Source organism: Scomber scombrus, chromosome 1 (assembly GCF_963691925.1).
Source record: "Scomber scombrus chromosome 1, fScoSco1.1, whole genome shotgun sequence".
In the NCBI taxonomy this organism is placed as follows: domain Eukaryota; kingdom Metazoa; phylum Chordata; class Actinopteri; order Scombriformes; family Scombridae; genus Scomber; species Scomber scombrus.
In genome coordinates, this window is record NC_084970.1 from 23223846 (window position 1) to 23246670 (window position 22825).

The following is a 22825-nucleotide window of genomic DNA, read 5'->3' on the forward strand; positions in this document are numbered from 1 at the left end:
GTAAATACATAAACTCAGAGCATCAATTATTCATGTGGACTGCTTAAGAAGTATTCGATTGCCTCTGCTGTGTGATACTCTGCAGTATTTTTCCTGAGGGAAGTTTTTCAAAGAGGAACTTTGCAGCATGTGAGCAGACAATATATCATTTCTGCGCTGTCAAGGCTATTCTGGTGTCATGATTGGATGTAAAGAGAAGTTTACAGTGCACACAACCCTCACTAATAGCATCCTTATATGGGTTGTCATGTTACCATACTGCAGCAAGATAGAAAAGGTCAGCATGCTTTCAGCAGCAGCTCTGCAAATCTACACTACCCCGCTCCCCCCACCCCCCTCCTCCTCCAAGAACAACAACAACAGTGCAGAAGGACTAATGCAGGGCCCTGTTCCATAAAGCAGGATTACCAAATAAGCCATGCTTATTTCATTAGTCTGGTTCATTTCTCCAGCAGATACGGTTCCATAAAGCAAGCTCAGCATAGTTCAAGCTCAGTTACCACGTTAACGTATGCTGGCAAACTATCCTAGTCCGGACCAGGCTAATTGTCAGACTTAGCCTGAGCTGCTACTTAGCCATGGCACTGACCTGAAATAAATGATTTACTATATATACACATATTTATAGGGTATATAAATATATATAAAGTGGGAGAAATAAGTATTGAGTGCCACAAGATGTTTTTCAGTACATTTATTTCCAAGGATACTCATATGAAATTTTCACCAGATTTTGGTATTAACTCAAGAAATCCACACATAAAGAGAAATCAAATGAAACCTGAAATCTGTAAGTAGTTAGACATTGATTCTACCTCTATCTGTGCAAGTTAATATCAGCTGGGTACTTACATATTGATGAGCTATAAAAAGGTTTTGTGTTGCCAAGGTGAAACATCTCAAGATGGGTAATAGCAAAGGGTTTCCCAAGATTTTCGCAACCTGACTGTTACAAAACATTTCAATAAAACTGTTTACAGATCTATTTCAAAATTTCTGAATCATCCAGTAAGTATTGTTCCTGGCTGGTTGAGGGTGGAACATCACTCCACCCTCAACCAGCCATGTATGAGAGCTCCACAAGATGTCTGACCATGAGTCAGATGGTTAGTCATAAGGACCATTCAGAAACAGCTTCAGAAAGACTTGGAGGCTGCCGGTACAACTGATACAGAGAAAACAATAGTCAATGCACTTCACCACCATGGCCTCTATGCACACTCACCCTGCAAGACTCCATTACTGAGGAAAAGGCATGTTAAAGCTCATTTAACCCTCACACACTAATGGTTACACCACTAATCCTCTAATATATTCTCTCAATATGGATTAAAATCAGACATTTTATACTCGGTCTACAAGAAAAGAATGTGTGCAATGTATTCATGCATTTATTTTTCAAATTTTAACCCTTTTAAATTTGACTAAACCACAGAGACACAAAAAAGTAGTGTCACATCATTGACCCATACACACACACATACAGTATCAGTCAACAGTTTGGACACACCTTCCCATTCATTTGAATGAGAAAGTGTGTCCAAACCTTTGACTGGTACTGTATGTGTTCATGATATCTGACATTGAGGCGTATGCTTAGTAAATCTAAATTACCCTGACAGAATAATAGCCTCATAAATATTGAACAACTGCAAAAATATTTGGACAAGAAATGTAATATTTATATCCATATGCCTTTAACCTACTTTCCTGGTAGGCAGTACTGTTTTAAAAGGTATTGGTAATTGATTAGTACATAATATAGTCCAATATAGTCAGTATAATGTCTAAAAAGTAAACTAAGACGTGTTTAGTGGACGCATGTCTAGGCGTTTCCCTTTTTCTTTTATCTAATTAAGGTCCAGCCTAATTAACGACCTCAACCCATGCGCTGTTTCTGTGTTAGTCATGGCGTGTCCCTTGATTGAGAAGCTTGTACATGAAGGAGCTGCCATAGTACGCAAGGCACTGCAACAAGAGCACACCTTCAGAGACAGATCAGAGCCATTCAATCGATCAGCAATTTCCTGCAAGCCTTTCTTGGATTTTATTTATTGCTGCTGTATTACCTCTTTTTGTGATCCTATGTTTAAATTCGTCATATGTGACTGATGCTGCTGTGTCACTCTGTGGTTGATTTTGCCATTGTGAATCCATTTGATCTGTGTTCAACGTCATGGGCTGCTTATGAATGGGACAGTTATAGTTTCTAAATAGTGATTTCCTGCTGTTGTGCAGGAGGACTTTATTTTGTTATGTCAATACACAGATATGCAAATATGTCCTCCCCAGCCCATTTTTCTCTCCACACCTGCCCTGCACCAGGTTCATTCTCCCTGCCTTGCTCTCAGTGTTTTCCCCAGCTTGCCGTTACCTTCACACCTGCTGAGGATAGTCTGCACGAAGACTGTCCTCCCAGCCAATCAACTTCCAGCCTGCCTTTGTCTTGTCACCTGCTCCCTATCAACGTATTAGTTTAACCCATCATTTTTGCAAGCTATTTTAGCAATATAGTCTAAGGCTGCAAAGAAGAAAATGTGACAAAGTTTAAATGGGTCTTCCTAAATTCCTTCAAGCAGCCAGAAGTGTGCTGGCTAAACAAGGGCAGCCGGTGGCCAGTGGAGTCATGTAATGTAATTTCTTTATACCTGACTTAACTTCCATGAACCTTTTCATTCATATAATTCATTATCATTAACTCTATGAGATACTGTAGCTACATAGAAAATTATCATTTTAAATATAAGACATGGTGCAAGTTATAAAAGTCTGTGTGTAGAAGCAGACACAGCCTAGTTATTATTGGCACTGTACAGTCAGTGATGATTGTGTTTGTTGGTGATGGTGTTCGTTATAAAGCGTTATCTGAGGCTCATAGAGCTTGTAACATTGAGCATCTGTTAATGTTTCTTTATTGTGGAAAACATTAGATCTTTTTTCACATTCTGGTCCACAGCACTGTTGTTACACTTTTCAAACACTTTAAAAAACATAATTTAAAAGAAGGTAATTAGATTTTCAGCTTTCAGGATAAGCTGAGGGGCAGTCAAAGCCTTTGAAAAGATTTTTGAACAGTTTCTAAAGAGCTTAATTTGCAGCACAGCTCGGCCCAACTGTGACCTGAGCAGAAGTCTAATTAGCCTGAGCAGAAAACACCTGTGTGGGTGTTGATATTTGATAGGAACACATCTTAAAAAGTCACAATGTGTGTTCTACATAACAGTTTAAATAGATTAATTAATTAATCTGTGAGCCGAAATGTTTCTGCCCCTCCTAAAACAGGCTAGCAACAACAAATTAATATTAATCTTACATTTGTTTTGTGTGTTATTTATTTTTCTTTTTTGATTTACAAATGTGGACATAGTGTGTGGTTTTGTTTGAATCCTTGTGATGCAGGGCAATTAACACTTACACCAGCTTCACCCTTCAACCTCTTTCCCCTCAGCAGAATCTGAAGCCTGATATATAGAGAGGTGTGAAGTGGCTTCTCACATGGCTACGATGTGTGAGTGTGTGTGCAGCACAAAGAACTTCAATGCTACAAGCGTGTGGGTATGACCAAGGGTGGACTTTATTGGCAGCTGATACAACAGCACATTTGAGCCCTTGTTAACTTGATTACTCTGTACACATTTAACTAAGATCACATAGATTGGTGACAGATGGTGAGTGAAGATTAAAAATGGGAATCTGCTTGGGGAACTGTGTATCAATGAAAATGGAAGTATTCCTTAAATTGATTTTACCATTCCCTGAAAAGATTCATTTCCCAGACAAAGGTAGAGAGCTTTTGTCTGCTTGTCATTCATCTCATCCTCCAGTGAGCTGAACAGCTGAATCTACTTTTCAGATTGTACACCTTCAGCCATCCTTCACCTAAATCTACAGGCAGGAATAATGACTAATTCATTAAACAGGCTCAAACAACATGTTTGTAAAGACATGAGACAATAATCTTCAAGGTTGCATGAGCTTGAATTTGAATGCAGTGCATCTCAAGTTAAACCAAATGGCATTCCTATTCGAATGTGCACACAAGTCAATGCAGAAACACATGTGCAATTGACAAGTTCACACACAGTTCCTGCATGCAAACATGAAGTACACAAATACACACAAATGTGAAATTCGCTCAGTGGCTGTTTGTGTAAATCATCAGTGGCACGTTTTTGCCGCAATAGAAGCAAACAAATACAGACACACTTGCAGACAAGAGCTCCTTAAATTAGAAAGTTCAAATAATCTGCTCACAACTGAATCCTCCCTGTCTCAGAAGATAAAGGGATATACCATGTATTTCTTTTCACTTTATTTCAAGTGTAGCCTTGCCTTAAAAAGATCTGACCATTTCTCAAAGAACAGCACAGATTGTTTTTGATTAGTTCATGTATTTTTCTTACCTCAAAGGCAGTCACTGAACACGTTTAACCATTGCAGTACACAAGTCATAAACACATTTTCTCATTAACCTCTGGTGTAGCCGTGCAGAGAATATTGGTTTAATTTGTCCAGGCTTATAGATATCTGTATTTGAGATGTCTGCCTCCTAATTCAGTGTTTGTTTGTTTTTATTTTAGGATTAAAATCTGATATTTAAAAAAAATGAATTATCATCTATCTATCATCTCTTTCCAGAAACAGTTACAGTTTTTACCCTTGATAATCCACAGGGCACACTGTCAACATTGTTGTTTTACATTGTCCTCCACTCTAATGGAAAGTCAAAGACATCAATCTCAAAGCTAACCAACCCTTTCGGCATGGCTACAAACCACAATGGAAAAATTAGGACGTTCTTTTATAATTTTAGTGATCTGACCCTTTAAAGTTAAACATCTACTCTAACAGGTAAAGTTTTACATGTACATTAAACATTATATACCTTAATCTGACATTTTAAATGCATTTAGCGACACACAATGCAATCTACCAGAGTAGAATCTAAACTAACGAGTTTTAAATTTAATACTGCTCGTTGTAGCTATTTAGGTACAGTTTTTGTTTTATGTTTTCTGCTTATCTTAAATAACATCTCAATTTAGCCAAACTGTCAGCTTGGCCTCAATGTAACATTTTCTTGGTGGTATTGACGTAAAAGGTTTTGTTTAAGCTTTTATGCATTAGTCAGCTTAACACAGCGTCACTGCCCAGTAGTTTCCCCTTTTTTGTTTGGTATAATGTGAAAGAGTTGACCAGTATCCAAGGTAAACCACAATAAATCCTCAAGTTGGTAAATGGACTGTAGTTGTATTGTGCTTTTCTAGTCTTCTGATCACTCAAAGCGCTTTAACACTACATGTCACATTCATCCATTCACACACACATTCATACACTTTTTAAATAAATACACTCTATTTTTTCTAAGGCAAAATTCCTTGATGCCTCTTTGAACAGAAGGTATATCTAGTAAATTACTGTGGGTAAGTTGATGTGACTAAGTCATATGTGACACAGTGGGTGAGGAACATCTTGGAACTGGACAGAGCAAACTGGAAAAATGATGTGAAGACTAACTTTGTGTGTGTATCCATAAACTGATTTATCATATTCCTCTGTGCTGAAACATTTCTATGAGCCACACCTTGCACTGTGTTCCTTTTCCTCAAAGACAATTGTTACAGCCTTACACGCACAATACTTGTAAGTAGATCAATTAATTGTTGGTTTGCCTCTCCTGTAAAATATAGAATTTTTCCAAACTTAAAATTACATCAAAACTGTTTTCCAGATTTAATTCAGATGACAACTCAAGAAGGGATTGGAGGTGGAAACTGTGAGTCCACACAGCTTCAAAAAGAACTGGGAGACAAGTTAAATAAGCATGATACACCACGAATTTCAAGTGTAGTCTATACCTTCACCCAGCTAAAACCACGACTATAGATTATAGGACTGTCAACCCCAAATAGCTGAATATCTGCAACAATCTGCGACACTTGAGTGCTAAACACCATATTTATAGTGGGATATAGCGTGGGATCAATCAGCTGTCAGCTCTGAGTCTCAGTGGATTAATGCTCATATCAAGCTTTACTAGACAGGCGCCTTTCTACACGTTATCAGTTCATCCTTACAGTGACAGAGCACAGTGTGTTCTGTACACTCTGCACCATATGTCCACTCTTACACACACACAAACACACACACACAAACACACACACACACACACACACACACACACACACACACACACACACACACACACACACACACACACACACACACACACACACACACACACACACACACACACACACACTGAATGCATGAATGAATACCTTTCTTGGGGTCTGTGAAGTGACAGGATGGACAAGGACAACACAACCCTCTGGACAAAGAACTTTATATTAAAACCTTTGGCCTGTCCTTCCCCTCTGCCCATTGTTGTGGCAGTTACATAACTGTCAATTTATTTGCTTGTACTGCACATTAGCAACCTTAAGTGCCACTTGTTCAGTACCAAGGAAAGGCATGATTTGGACTTTTCATGGTCAGTCATAAAGGGATTCAGTTTATGTAAGATGTATTCATACATTTATCATATCAAAACCTTATATACATCATCACTAGAGGAACATTTACAGACATATACATGGAAGCAAGACAGCAAAAAGACAATTTATGAGTACTGAGCAATGCATTATCATAATGTATCAACCCTTAACTGTATCTCTGCAATTGCATATCACAATGATTTAAGCAGATAATATCCTTAAAACTACAACTTAGAGAAAACAATTCACTTGGCATCCATCTAACAGCATGCAACATGATTTCTGATGGCATGAAGCTTTTCACAGTTCTGTGGTGAGTCTTCAGTGGGATTTGTTAACGTGTCTCCTCTTTATCTCGCTCTTCCCACACAAACTCTAAAGTGCATCCCTGCATTTCTGAGTTGAAGACACTTTCAAAATATTGATTCTGCTCCTCCGTGAAAAGGTTTGTCCAGTCACCAATCTTACCTGAATTGAAGGGAAGCAAATACAGTGTAAAGCAAAGAAAGGTTGATATTAAATAAAGGTCAAATGAGTCTTTTTTTTTTTTTTTTTTTTTTTTTTTTAAAGGTATTGTCTGCCTTTAGTTTTACTTTAAAACCATCATCCAGCAGGTAGAGATGTCAGGAAACAACAGCTACTGTACAAGAGGTATGGCAGCTGATTGTACATGTCATGTTGGAGTTTTTGACTAAAATAACATTCATTCATCAACTTCCAAGTCACACTCATATATTTATGAAAGCTCTGATATATCCAGCTTGCTACTTAAATGCTTGAAAGCCAAACCAACATGGATGCTACACTTCAGCCAACCTTATTACAGTTCATGGCTATGGTGTTATATTGTCAATGCACTGCATTTTAACCCTCACACAACACATCACTGTCTTGATCATATGCACACCAGTAAGTCATTATGGGAATTTTCCCATCCTTACCATCCATCATTTTTATTTTTAGATAAATAGAAAATCAGTGAAAAAGTATAGAGGTATAGTTAGGGGTATAGTAACTCTACTCTTATGTGTTTGAATCATCAGTGACTCCCCTGGTTACTGCAGGTAAAGAGTACATGTATAATTGAAGCTCAAAAATAATCATTACTTTGCTTCTAAATTGAGCATCAGGCCTGATGACTCCTGTGTTTCCAGACATTATAGAAGATACCACTGAATTTATAAATCTTTTCTGACGGCATCAGAAAGCTTTAATAACTTAATTTAGTTACTCCAATTTCTAATCATAATTGTGTGCATTAAATCTGTTTTTCCCAAATATATTCCTTTCATAACCCCTTAAAATGTACTTGTGCCTACTTATGACTTTAACTTGGCGATGAACAGCGAGCAGGTCGATCGGTCATTTTTGTTTCTTGGTTTATACTATTTGAAGGATTTTTAGAGATCTGGTGAGAAAATTGTATCCAGTGTTTAACCTTTGACCCCTCAGATTAATTTTAGCACCCCTTGGAGCATCGTGATCTTTATATTGGAGTGATGGCATGTCCCAGTCTTTTTCTCTAATATGTTGTTTGTGTAAACATTGTTTACAATGTGAATGATGATACTTATGACTCAGTCATATGGGACACAGTGGATGAAGAACATCTTGGAACTGAATGGAACAAAACTGGAAATATGACATATAAAAGAACAGAGGCCTACCTCTCCTCATGAAGGCCCCCTTGCTATGATCTATTATTCCTTCATCAATGAGGGTGTAGTTGACCATGTTGTTGTCTTTCATGCTGTTGAAGCTACAGTGTTTCACACAGTTGTTCAGCTCATCCTCCACCAGGGAGCACTGGAGGAAAGAGCTTACCTTATTTATGGCACCTTGAAGATCCTGAGGGAGGAAGACGACAATTGTTATAAAATAAAATAAATAATATAGTAATTTTAGCATTAAGTTAAAAGATAGTTATAAAAACATTTTCACACCATAAGCTTCCACTTTCTTTATCAGACATGACACAGCCCTGGAGATTGGGGAACAAGATAAATGTATATCTCACAAGACGTGTTTAGTGGTGTATTTAAAACAACACGTTTGTTGACGCTTCAGTGACAAGAATTATGGATCAGTTCTCACTCACCAATGACATCTCTTCATAAGTGATGTGGAGCAGATTGCTCACAGTTGCTAACTGACTTGTCCAGCCTTTAACATGGTCAAACCAGGAGCCAAAGGACACTGTAACAAATAGATGTAACAAATACATTTAATCAAATTACACTCTTGGCTGCAAAGCTGAAGTTAACATATTCTCACAATATAATAAAATATATTGTCCTGACGTCAACTCACATTTGCCTCCCAGGAATCGATTTAAAAACTCCTGAAATGAACCAGCCTCTGGGAGGAAGTTGGCCATTTTATGGAAGTGATAAAAAGAAACCACCACATCTTTTGGGTTTCTGCTTACATAAATGACCTGTGTAATGATGAGGAGCAACAGTGTCAGAATGGCTATACTGTAGTGTGAACCATGCTGTGGCGCAAAGAGTTGTAAAATATGTAAATATGACCTTGGCTTTGGAGCCCTGGAGGGCATGGCACAGCAGGTGATAAGGCAGGTGTGTGGTGATTACTCGAGGTGTAGCAGATGAGGCCTCCAGTACCGCAGCACAATAATGCTGCTCCAGCCAGGGAGACCGAGCCCAGTTTGGAACAGTTTTTGAAAACTGTGGGTCCCCTCTGCTTGATATTAGAGTCACTATTTCCTGCATCCACGTGGTGCCTGTTAAGAGACAAGAGAGAAACATCTGGGAACTGACTTTCATTAATTACATTAATTAATTAGTACAATCTGTACTACTTTAAAGTCCCACTACTCTCAAAAATGTATTTTGCTTATTGTTAATTAATTTGGATGTTTGAAATAAATATACAGAGTTTGACACTAGAAGGCTGTTTTCACAATTACCTACTGAAAGAGGAAAGTAAATAATGCTCACAAAAAAGCTGTAGTAGTATGATTTGTGACATCACTACTAGTTAGAGCAAATTATAGTCCAGTATTCAATTTACACAAGATTGACATGGAAACTTGAAGCCTCCAGTGCACAAACACTGAGAATGCACTTCACAGTGAAGTGGGAGACATTTCTGTTCTTATAATTATTTTCTGTTCAAAATATAAAGTGTGTGCTTGTGGGGGTCTCACTGCACGCTCACTAATGTGACACAAAGATAAACAGCTAAACTTTTGACAAGAAAAAAACTTTGCATATTTATCGGTTCTGGAATTTTTATGAGGAAGAAAAAAATGTATGTTATTTTAAGGATTTTCACAAAAATAGTAAAAACCATATTAAACAAACCATACTACTCAAAGCAGATTATTTGATATACATCTTAAAACATGTTCGGAGAGGACCTTGAAAGTCTAGACATGCAAAGTTACCTGTCATCATGTAAAGATACTGCAGTTTACATGATGGCATGATGGTGTGTCCATTTTATTGTCTCATGTTCTTACCTGACTTTGGATAGGAGACAATGAGGATGTCCGTGTCCTGAAATGGGAATTTGAGAGCAAACTGCAAAGAATCCTGGGTGTGCAAGTGTCCAGGAAAAGAAATACCATGAAATACCTCTGTGACATCTAACCTGGCCATAACTTGAAATATACGTCCGTATTTATTGGTCTCTGTTTAAATTTCTCAGCTGCTTTGCTTGTCAAGTTTCCCTTTTGTGTTTCCCTTCCTGTGGCTCTGCCTGTACCTGTCTACCTCTCTACTCTGTCTCTTTGTGTGTCTGTCCCTGTGGCAAAGACTGAGGAGGAGGACCAGATAAGCTTCACATTAAGTAAAAAGAGGAAATGCAAATGAAACGCCTCAACTGGACATCAGAAAGTGGGTGTGTTTTGTGTTTTCATGTTCGCAATGCTTTCCAAACACGACACTTGCGGGTATATCAGTGAGACTAAAACAGGAAAATTTAGCAACAAACCTATGCAATGATCTGTCTGGTGTTGAAAAAAAAAGTCAGAAGACAAGGAACATAAAAGAAAAGTTGTGAAAGATGTTGAAATATATTTTGAAATGCCCCAAAGAGAAAATATAGGAGGAACTGAAACTGGAAACTTTTTACAATACACAAAGACTACTCACACCTACAACAAGCATCTTTGTGGAATGTGAGCTCTTGAGTTTTGAATTTGCACCAAATGACTCAGTGCTTATACAGTTTTAAAATTCGACAGTACAAGTTTCTGTTTGCTTTGTGTTATACTTCAGCTGGTTTCCTTCAATGAAAGGAAGTCAGCAGTTCTGAGTTTTTCATCCAGTCTGAAAAAGGTATTTCTTCTTATATTTCTTTCAGTTATTAAGTGTGAGTGTAGAGGTGATTAACTGATAGATTTATTGTCATCATTGTAATCATTTTCTGCAATTGGAGCAACTGTTATAGCTGCTATTACTTTCTTTATTTCAACATGTCTACATCTGCAGGTCTAAACTGCCTCCAATTGTCTTTGTTCATAGCTCTGTCTTTTCTTAAATACTTTTATATCATGTTGTATTGTTTTGTTTGACCGCAACAAACTTTTTTATGGCCCCAATGGGACTTGCTGGGTTGAATAATGGGTTAAAGCTGGAATAATCCTTTTATCCACAAACTGGCTCAGGAATGTGAAAATGACCAAAGAGATCCCTCTTGTCAAGTCAAGTCAAAGTCAAAGTCAGCTTTATTGTCAATTTCTTCACATGTTAAGGCATACAAAAGAATCGAGAAGACGTTTCTCACTATCCCACGGTGGAACAGATAAAGTGCACAGGCACAACAGATAAGACATGTTTCCTAACACTAAAGAGTTAACATTGAAGAGCACAACAGATAAGACATTTACTAATAATAATATAAAAATAAAAATAAAACATAGAATGGATAGGCAGTAAGGTAAAATAAGATTTTGGAGTCTACTTTTTATATGTAGACTGTTGACTGTGTGCGGGGTGGCTGGTGTTGCACACAATAGAGGTAGCTTTACGGATGAGGCGGGTGGCGTATGTGTCTTGTAAGAAGGGGGAGTGCTTTTTACAGTAGATTTTAAATCCTGCTTAATAACAAACCAAATAAATATGAATAAAACAAAAAGAGAGGAAAGTCTATGGCAAAAGATAAAATAATAAACCATATTTGTGAGTTTATTAAAAGTTTAAAATATGACACTGATACTTACAAAACATACTAAGGAGAAAACCCATACATTATCTTTAGTTTATATAATTGTTGCATGCCTGTAATGCAATATGAACCACCCAATACTGATATGAACAAATTTGTCATTTCACATAAAGACATTTTTTAAGGAATGTAATGATTCAGAGGGAGAGGGGTTGATGTGAGTAAGACCATATGTTGATAAGTTATCTTAGGTTGTGTGGTCTGTTCTCACTCACAGACATGTTGAACCCTCCTTATACTCGTAGTTTGTGTTAAAATACTGCTTGCAAGATCATACTGTATGATATTAAGTTAAATATATAAAGATATTAAGAGAAAAAGGTTGACTGACATCCAAGATTTGTGCTTTGTCTGTAGTGGCGCCTCACAATTGCCAAAAGAGTTTTATGAACAGCCTGTGGAAGTATTTTCTCCATTTTAGGCACCTAACTTGTGTATTGGGCTCTGAGCGCTTCGGGAATGCAGGTGACCTGTGCTTTCCGCAGCAATGCACCTGCAAATGTGAAGTAGACCAGATGAACAGTTCAAGAGAAATGCGAAGTACAAACATACATAGAAACAGACAGGCTGAGATTCCTTGCTTTATAGAGATATTTTGACCACGAGATAGTTCATATTGCATCAATGATTATCATCGATATCATCAATGTCATTATCCCCTGATTATCTTATTTCCTTCTTTGTAAGCCAAAAACTATTACTAAATGATTGAAATGCAATAACATTTACTTTCACTATAATAAATTGTAGCTGTTATGTTAAAAAACGAACAGAAATATTTATTTGAAGCTTCAATAACAAATGTGTAAATTTTGGAAATTTTACAAACCTTATCTATAGGCAAGGCTCCCAGTCCTGATGGCTTCACAGCCAAATCATAGTCAAACAATGACAAGCTGATTAGTTTGTTTTTACATTAACATTCACGTTGGAAAGCAGCTTTTTGACTGTAATTCAATCAAAATATAATTTTTAAAATGATGTGGTCCATAACATTTCATTAGCATGTTGAAGTAAACATTTCAAAACTTGCATGAAGCTGCAACTGTAAATTATGCCTGTTATTACCACACTGGAACAGAAAACAGCTCGTTGGCTTAATGTGCATTATACATCAAACTATGAATATTGTAATCATGAGTTCATTTATTGGTGATAAATATCAGATTTTTTAAAATAGAGCTAAAGGAGAATGAATATTGGACTTACATTACAGTGCCAGCGCTAAAACTAAGTGTGTAGATAGGTCTGGCTATGCGAGACCGGACTTACATTAATCAGGACAGAAGCACAGCTTCAAATGAACAACAATGTTGATCCATAACTGCTAGACATGTTAATAAACAACTGTTTGCTGACAAATTCAACATATCAACTTAAGAGGTAATGATATGTCAGCGTTATGTTCACAACTCGTTTCCGCTGCCGCCCAGGGGTCAGATAATCAGTTAATCCAAGTTTAAGGTCAAATGTTCATTTATTTGTAGTACAGACGCTCTTACAATAGAAAAATAATTTCTTATTGCTGAGAGACAGGAACTTTGTGAGTAATGAAGGTTGATATGAGGTTCCTCAAAAACCTATTTAATGATTTGTACTTTTATTGTTACAGAGGTTATGGTCAAACTCCCTAAAGATGTGACAGATGTGGGATTCCAGTAATATTGGGTTGTACAAGAGGGGTGTGAGAGGTAACCTCCCTTATTGCAATCATGAAGATCATGTGAGGAATTATAGTGTAACATATAAAAGCTGTACCCACAGTCGTTCTTCTTCACTATGGAGATGGTCAAACCTTTCCACACTGCTGCTCTGGTTCTGCTACAGAGTTTCCAAGGCCATAGGTAAGTGTGAGAGTTATTCTTGTCCAGGCATAAGTTGTGAACTTTAGAAAGGAAGTCAGAGGCCAATTATACATTAACCAACATATATTGGCTAACAATGACAGATTGTGAGAATATTTAAGCTGTTATGCTCGATTTATGGCTGCTGACGCTGATGAGAAACAGCCCCAACACAGAGGCGGAGCGATGAGCAGAGTTGATATTTGAAGGCATTATCTAACACACAGGCAGGAAACTGGAGTGAGATTCTGAAAGGAATCTGCAGAAATACAAACTAAAAACTAAAAGACGAGCAAATCGGACAGAAACCAGTCCCAGCAGTTAAACTAGAATTCCTCAGAGTTTAAACAAAAGTCCAGCAGTATAATCTTAAACTGCTGTTTGCCAATAGGGAAGAACATACAGGGAGAGAAAAAGAAAGAAGAGTTGCACGTGTAACAGTGTGGGAAAGATTAAGACATGCTGGCCAAGGTTATCTCAGCTGTGTGTGTGACACTCTGGATCACGTCTTGTGTCATCACCTCAGCTGAGGACCCGCTCATGACCAGAGCTGTGAAGCTGATGTCTGAGACTCCACTCATCGATGGGTAAGTGACACTCTGTACACACTCTGTGGAAACATCTTTTGTATAATCATTTTACTTAAACGGTCTGCTTTTTGCCTTATGTTTGCCCAATCTGAGTTCATGATTAAAGTTTTGAGGACGGACCTTTGCTTTCTGCTCCTTCAGCCATAACGACCTGCCTTGGCAACTTCGAAAGCAATTCAACAACCAGCTCAACAAAGTGGATCTTAACACACTCAGTACAACACACACCAACATCCCTAAGATAAAGGAAGGGCGGCTCGGAGCACAGGTACAGTTGTGACCAAAATTATTAGCCCCCCTTGTGAAAATAGTCAAAATTTTTGATTTCTCCATGGAAATGTCCATTAACAACACGTGTTTGTTATTGTGGAAACAAAGACACTACAAAGACAAAAGTTGACAAGTTTGATTAGGATATGTTATTGATACAATGAGTTGAAACAAAAAAGGGCAAAAATGAGAAATCCAAAATTATTAGCCCCCTGGCCATTAATAGTCAATAGTGTACCCTTTCTGAGCCACAACTGACAACAACCTCTTAGAGTAGTTCTTTACTAGGTTGGCACAGGTCTCCTGAGGGATTTTGGCCCATTCTTCCATTGCAAATTGTTCCAACTGGTCCAAATTGCGTGGTTTCCGAGCATGGACATTCACTTTGAGCACCCGCCACAGATTGTCAATAGGATTGAGGTCTGGGCTCTGTGCGGGCCACTCCAGGACCTTGGTTTTGGTATCCTTCAGGAACTGTTGGACCAATTCCGATGTGTGCTTTCGGTCATTGTCTTGTTGGAAGACCCAGCGACGACCTAAGGATAGACTACGAGCAGATTTCTGCATATTATCCCTCAAAATGTCAACATAATTTTCTTTTTTCATGATGCCATGCACCCGAACAAGGCTCCCTGTGCCTGAGGCTGCAAAACAGCCCCACAGCATGATGCTCCCACCGCCATGTTTAACTGTGGGAACTGTGTTCTTAGGGTTCAAGGCCTCTCCCTTTCTTCGCCAAACATAAACAAGATCCATGTGCCCAAACAATTCCAGTTTAGTCTTATCAGGCTAAAGCACAGACTTCCAAAACTCATCTTTACCTTTCAAATGTTCACGGGCAAACCTCAGTCTGGCTTTGATGTGCCGCTCTTTGAGTAAAGGGGTTCTTCTTGGACAATGGCCCTGAAGCCCACCACGATGGAGAGCCCTCACAACTGTGCTCCTTGAAACATCAACTCCAGAAGAGGCCAGGTCAGCAACAATCATCTTGGCAGATGTCTGGAGATTCTTGCTGACATCTCTGACAATTTTCCTCTCTAAAGTTCTTGAAATCTTGAGCTTACGACCACGCCCAGGTTTGTTTCTTATAGAATTTGTCTCCTTGTACTTGGCAATGATGCAACGTATAGTGGTTCTAGACACTGTGAAACGCTTGGAAATGGCAGTATAGCCTTCCCCCTTATCATGAGCCTCCACTATCTTCTTTCTGAGCTCAAGACTGATTTCCTTTGTCTTTGGCATGGTGAGTAAAAGTAGTCCCTCTCAATAATGTGTTCAAGTGCCCTGTTCCTTGGAGTCCTTTTATGCTGATTTAATGTTCAGGTGTTGTTAGGAAGCCAATTGACTGCACAGGTGTGGTTTGAAAGCTGATTGGTTAATTAGGTGTGTTTTTGAAGGCAATAATTCACATTGGGGGAAATATTATTGACCACCCCATCATGGGGGCTAATATTTTTGACATCCCCATTTTTCTCTATATTTGATATAAATCTAGCCTAAAATGTTATTTTATATTCGAAAATGTACCAAAAGCTACTAAAAAGCACTGGTGAATGTTTGATTATATCGAATTTCATCAATGCTGCAAACATTGGGAAGAATTTTAGGAAAATGTTCCATAATTCCTGGGGGGCTAATAATTTTGGTCACAACTGTACATAACAAAACACAATGTACTGTAAACAGGAAAATCAAAGGACATATCCTGTAGAGATTATGTCCTGTATAATGAGTTCAACCTGCTACTCTCTTGGAGGAGGCTCAGAGTCCCTTGTTGCAGAAAAAACAAATTCCAAAATTCATTTATCCCTGGGTCTATTATGTTTTTAAATGGAAGCAGGTGAAAGCCAGATAAAGCTGGTGCTGTTGAGAAACTGCGTTTTTGTACTGTGTGTGTGTGTGTGTGTGTGTGTGTGTGTGTGTGTTTCCTTTTTTTGTTTTATCTATTAGAGCTGCTATCTGGCATTGAGTAGGTATTCATTCTGTATTTAATATATTTTTGTATTGTATTTATTATGTACTATCTTCTGTATTGCTCTGTATAGAAAAGGATCACAAAAAAGCTGTATCACAAGGTTTAGTACTTGTTTCTCCTCCATGTTAATAAACAAAAAACAGTTAGCAAAGTTTCATTTGTATGCAGATGACACTGTTTTCTCGGGTTTGTTAAATCACAATGCCTGTGCTAAATTAACATATCTGAATTTTCTCCTCCCTGTATTTTGCACACTGGGGTTAAAACGCATATTCATTATGGCAAACTTACTAAATGGACAGTGCGTATTATCTTGCACATTTGAAAGACGCAAGCCTCAGTGTGCCTCGTTAGTAGATCAGCTAACACATTTTTTGCGGGTGATGCCAAGTTTGCACATGTTTGTACACACGCAAACCTTCAGCAAATCAGGCCCATATATGGTGCAAATCGCTTTAACAATAACTTTGTTCCTCTTTCAGTTTTGGTCAGCCTATGTTCCCTGTGACACTCAGTATAAAGATGCTGTCAGACAAACACTGGAGCAGATTGACGTCATCCACAGGATGTGTCAAAGTTATCCAGAGACGTTCATGTTTGCCACCAGTACCCAAGGTGAGATTTTTAGTTGTATTAGTATTCTCAAAGTCGATCAAAATGTACGGTGTTTCAGCTGCATCTCTCATATCTCTGTGTTGCACAGACATCAGAGATGCCTTCAAACTTAACAAGACAGCCAGTCTGATCGGGGTGGAGGGGGGTCATTCCATTGACAGCAGCCTGGGCACCCTTCGCACCATGTACCATCTGGGGGTCCGCTACCTTACACTTACACATTCCTGCAACACACCCTGGTAAGAGCTGGAAACACAGAAGATTTATGCCACCTCACACACAGTGAAAAATGGGATCTTACAAGCCCCACAAATGCTTTTTAACAGTGTGAGAATGAATACAAGTATTTTAAATTTTCTTATATGTTATAGCTTCAGAATAGAAGCATAGAGTAGAAACTAATGGGAGAGCTATAGCTGGAGACAGAAAACGATGAATAAAAGCTTTATTTAATCTATTCATTACCTCAGTCCTCTGTATGGTCCAGCCCTTTCTTTTATGGGTTTAAGCACTGGCCCTTATGGCCAGTTAAATTTGTGCTGTGGAGAGTTAGGGGGGATTCCAGCATGTTGAGCTTTCCACAAAGAAGTATCAGGTTTTCTGGAAGAGTCAGTTTGTAACTAAAACTGCTGAAGCACAGAGTCAGTTACCACAGCAATGAGGACAATTACTGGCTGGATTTATTGTAACTGTATGTTGCTGAAGTAAGAAACCTTGTGTTCTACACTTAGAGAACTGAAAAACTTCTCACTGAAACATCAGAACATGCGTTTAATCCTAATGATTGTTTCTTTAGTCCATTTGAGTGCAAAATATGTAAAATATATTTGTAATAATTTCCCTTTTCATAGTATGTGACCTTTCACATTTAATGGAATATAAACTCAAAAAGACACTAAAATGTAATTTTCTGGTTTCCTCCTTGGTTTGGATTTCACATGGTATCAATGACTTGTGTTTTCAGGGCAGATAACTGGCTTGTCGACACTGGATCAGAGCCATCTGAACACAACGGTCTGTCCCCATTTGGCAAGGTCAGTCTACAAGCAGGGATGGGCACATTGTACTGTAAAACCTTACAACATTTTAGATTAGTGTCTTAAAGTTTATATGTATATGCTATTATGACGTTCCAATGTTCATGGAAGAGGACATTTTATTCAACTTCACAAAGTGTTGTTTATTACAGGTGTTGGCCAAGTCTATTTCCAAAATGTGTTAAGATGAAAATGTCTTTATTGTCACCAATAAAATGTGACCTTTTCCCGAACAACATAATGAAAATCATATGAATGAATAAATGAATGATTTTTGTGTTTTCATGACATAACACTAAAAATGGTTAATCCCACATAGATCACAGTACACATAATAATCACACAATAAAACAACATATAGTTTAAGTAACAACTTTTAGAATTGAAGTTCATGTTTCAGGGGAAATTAATTATTGCTTCATCAAACCACATACTGTTTAGTATGAGGAAAATTCATTTTCCTCAAACGAACGAAGCATAAAAGCAAAAAAATGTTTTCCAAAATCTCACACAAAACAAAACAAGTATTTTAATAACAACTGCAACCTCTACCATAGAAATAAGTAGTTTTTAGTTCTCCTTCTATAATTATTAGACAAAAAGCAATAAAAAACAAAATGCTTAAACTTAATTTAACTGACATAAATGACAAAGCCGTTCCCATTCTTCAATACCAACATCTCAAATGTGATGATAAGATAGTACATCTGAGTCTGGCACACAAATCTATTCCTTTCATTTGCATTTATAACATAAATGGTATAAACTGTTGGTAATGACAGTAGAAATTAAAGACACAAAGCTTTAAGGAAATCTTATATAACTTTTGTATTTGGCATTAAAAAAAAAAAAGATTAATCATGACAACAATCAGTGCAACTAACTTTCTGCACCTACAGCAACTTATTGTGGAAATGAACCGTCTGGGGATGCTGATCGACCTGGCTCATGTAACTGTAGCAGTGATGAACCAGGTTCTGGACATTTCTAAAGCTCCAATCATCTTCAGCCACTCCTCCGCCTACAGTGTCTGTCCAAACAAGAGGAATGTTCCCGATGATGTTCTCAGGAGAGTGGTGAGTGAGTGTGGGTGTGCTGTGTAGGGATCCAGGGCCGAGTGCCCAGGTAGTGGAAAAGTGGAAAGAAAAAGCAAGGAAACAACAATGCTGAGTGAAGCCTGATGTGTTGTTTAAATGAAAGAGGTATATTGGATGTGATTTGAAAATGAAAAAGAAGAAAGCATCAACAGATGATAGATTGACTGCAGTAAACTGGCCTGCCAACTAAAGTAGTGAAAAACTTTCTGCCTTCGCTGTTTGTTATCTCAGATAGCCCACCCATAATTGGTCTTTACAGCACCAAAGGGTTAAACGTGTTTGCAAATCAGCACTGAAAGTGTTTCCAGTTACAGGCAATAAAACTGTAAACAAGAAGCCAGTTGTTGGCAGTCGCTGTAAAATAGCAAACAGATAAAAAGTTGCTCAGGTGTAACAGGTCACAGGCACTCCTAGACCAGTTCATGTCATGCTCCATGTTACATTCTGTAGATCAGTGTTTCAAGTTGAGTAAGTCACGTCTGTCCTGTCTGTCTCTTTAGAATGCAACTGGAGGCATTGTTATGATCAACTTCTACAATGACTACGTGACCTGCAGCAAGACTGCTAAACTCTCAGATGTCGCTGGTAAATTCATGTTCTGACCATGAACACTACTGTAAACCTGGTTAAATATTAGCATTTATTAGCATTCTTTCTTCCCCTTATGTCCATCAACTTTATCTTCATGTTTCCTGTTTTTACTCTAGACCACTTTGACCATATAAAGAAAGTGGCCGGGGCAGGAATCATCGGTTTTGGTGGAGACTATGATGGGGTTACAAGGTATGTGGAAAACATGTCAGAGACTTAAAGGTCCTAAAACATATTTTCTCAATATGTTTTTTACTATGTGAAATTAGGTTTTGGTCTTGTGTCTTTGTCCCTCCTTGTATTTTTCTGCCACATATTTCCATGTACCATTAAGATTTTTTTAGCAACATTTGAATAAAATGTGATGACTGTAGTGGGGTTGTTAGGGCTGAAACTAATGATTATTTGTCCATGAAGTGTTTTCAAGTTTTTCCTGTTCTAATTTCTGAGAGAGCAATGTGACGCCTTCAAACATCTTTGTTTTGTCAGATCAACAGTCCATAACCTTACAATATGAAGTTTACTATCATATATGACACATAAAAGAATAAAATCCAAACAGCAAACGTTTGCCTTGAAACAATAATAAAACAATGATTTGATTATCAAATGCTGAGTATTACTTTAAGCTTTACAGCTTCAGGGTTTTTATTACACACACACATGTTTGAGAGTGAAACTCTATAAATAACTAAATATATTTTCCTCCAACTTTACAGTAATATTGACAATCAAATGACTATTTAATATTATAAAAAATACTTTATGAGGAGCCTTAAACATGATCTGCTGGGAAAGTCCCAACAGTGGAGAGTTGGGGTGAAAAAGTAAGAGAGAAAGTGTAACAGCAGGAAAGTAAAATGGTCTCTCCTGCATGTTGTCGTCTTAGATTACCAGAAGGTCTGGAGGATGTGTCCAAGGTGCCCAAACTGGTTGCTGAACTGTTGAGGAGAGGGTGGACTGATGAGGAGGTCAAAGATGCTCTAGGAGACAACTTGCTCCGTGTACTGCAAGAGACTGAGAAGGTGAGAGGTGAACACACACAGACACAGATAACCTTGAGTCCTGTGTGTGTGTGTGTGTGTGTGTGTGTGTGTGTGTGTGTGTGTGTGTGTGTGTGTGTGTGTGTGTGTGTGTGTGTGTGTGTGTGTGTGTGTGTGTGTGTGTGTGTGTGTGTGTGTGTGTGTGTGTGTGCAAAACATCCAGCCTCTCTGTTTGCATATCTATGTAGCACTATGCGCTTACAGGAGGCACTAAAACAGTTATAATGCTTTTAGGGGCACTTAAGGAGCTTTGTCTAGTCCTTAATAACATGTTTATTTTAGTTGAAAGAGTCACTAATATTTGTTTGGTTTAAAACAAACAAAAACGAGTTTCACTATTGTAATTACTACATGGAGGTTGAAGTGAACTCTATTCTGTGGGAAACTGATAATTACAATAACTGTGATATGACATGAATGCAGCACAACAAAGAGACGCTATCAAGTTGCATTATGGAAAGGGTAGAATTAATCAATTTTGGGGTTCACCTTATCATGGACTAAAAGCTAAGATTACTTCTGATCTAATTGTGACCATACTGGTTTTGTAAAAAAACCTTTAAACTCACTGACGCATCAAATTTGCATAAAAATCATTTCATCTTTGGTCAAACTGAACAATCAAAACGCCATACCCCAGCAATCAGCGTCACATTATTTCTCATTTCAGTGATAGTGGTTTTTATTACATTATGCATTTATACCCATCTCATAAATGTCCACACCTATCAGATACCACACTGTACACACACGCTGTAATTTAAGACCTTGCTCTGTAATCATGATGATCAGACGTTTTCTTCAGTATCAAAGGTTATCCAGTGATTGTTATTTGAATGTCCTTGATTACAGTGCAAGTTGGAACAAATAGTAGCAAGTGCAGCATGACTTTCAATGTTGCAGATTCACCAAAATCTAAATAAAATGTTGCCTCAACATATTCCTTACATCTTATATTCCTGGAGCTCTGATATTCATATTACATATTATATATGTAATATATGTATTATATATGTTTGATGTGTTGAAAACGAGAAGGAAAAAAAATCAAATATTAAGAAACTATGTAAAGCTGTAAAGGAAAGATCTATATATCTACTTCTATAACCGAGTCCTTGAAATCAAAAGGATTCTTTTTATATAACGGAGGGCTTGTGCTGTGGAAGCAGGTGGAATCTGTGCGTGAACACACTCCTGTCACAATGATTTCTGTCTGGCGTCTGACAGTTTTATCTTTGTGTGTCAGGTACGTGACAGTCTGAATAACACGAAGCCAGATGATGTTCCTATTCCATATGACGAGGTGAAGAACTCCTGTAGGACGAGCTACGGTTACCCCAACGCTGAAAATCCCAGTGATGCTGGTGCCGTCCATTCACTGAGCACACTGGTCCTTCTGCTCACACTGGCTCTCCACACTCTTATAACATCAACAGCTTTCTAGGCTGCTTATCAACTCCTGATTTTATGCTTTCCACAAGTACAAATGAAATCTGAAAAAAAAAAGAAATTCACTCCACTTTAATGTTGGAGCTTCTATTGTCTCTGGGCTGACAACACACATTAGCTGCAGTTTGTAAACAGCAACTCGCAGGTCTAAATTTTAACTAGGGTTATAGATTACCAATCATGGAAATTATGATGTGAAATGTTAATGTATGATTTTTCTTTGTTTTACAAGAAAAAGGCAGAAATTTAGGAGAAAATAAGCTATTTTAAACAATGGTGTTTAACCTCACTGTAAATGCTCGTATATACAACAGTGATTAAAATAAAGAAAACAGCATAATAATTATCATATCAGACTGAGCTGAATTTATTGAAACCCGAGTCAAAGTTTCAACTCATCTGGCTGTTTAAGTCCACCATGAGACTGTCAGAAAGAGGCTGCTGCAGGCATATATTGTGAGATATTGTGATAACTGCAGTGTAGTCAAGTATAATTTGAAAATAAGTACACAAAAACAAATTTTCCTCTATAGCAAAATATTCCTCTATATCATACTCTCATTTGTGTCACAGGATGTCCATGCAGTTTACTGTGATATCTTTAAGAGAAGAGCTCCATCTAGT

General features: G+C 37.8%; 2 protein-coding genes across 2 annotated transcripts; one reads left to right on the forward strand and one right to left on the reverse strand.

The window, feature by feature from the left end:
* Nucleotides 1–6506: 6506 nt before the first annotated feature.
* Nucleotides 6507–10262, reverse strand: sult5a1 (sulfotransferase family 5A, member 1). The gene is made up of 6 exons (XM_062423473.1): nt 9982–10262; nt 9029–9240; nt 8808–8934; nt 8596–8693; nt 8165–8345; nt 6507–6965 (listed from the first exon to the last, which is right to left on the reverse strand). Exons 1-6 carry the CDS (start codon nt 10118–10120, stop codon nt 6832–6834), a joined length of 891 nt encoding a protein of 296 aa, XP_062279457.1. The 5' UTR covers nt 10121–10262; the 3' UTR covers nt 6507–6831.
* A 3530-nt stretch (nt 10263–13792) lies between these two features.
* dpep1 (dipeptidase 1) lies at nt 13793–22808 on the forward strand. Its single transcript, XM_062423527.1, has 10 exons — nt 13793–14121; nt 14266–14392; nt 16852–16984; nt 17073–17223; nt 17949–18018; nt 18921–19097; nt 19619–19703; nt 19826–19901; nt 20599–20734; nt 21999–22808. Exons 1-10 carry the CDS (start codon nt 13994–13996, stop codon nt 22194–22196), a joined length of 1281 nt encoding a protein of 426 aa, XP_062279511.1. The 5' UTR covers nt 13793–13993; the 3' UTR covers nt 22197–22808.
* The last annotated feature ends 17 nt before the right edge of the window (nt 22809–22825 follow it).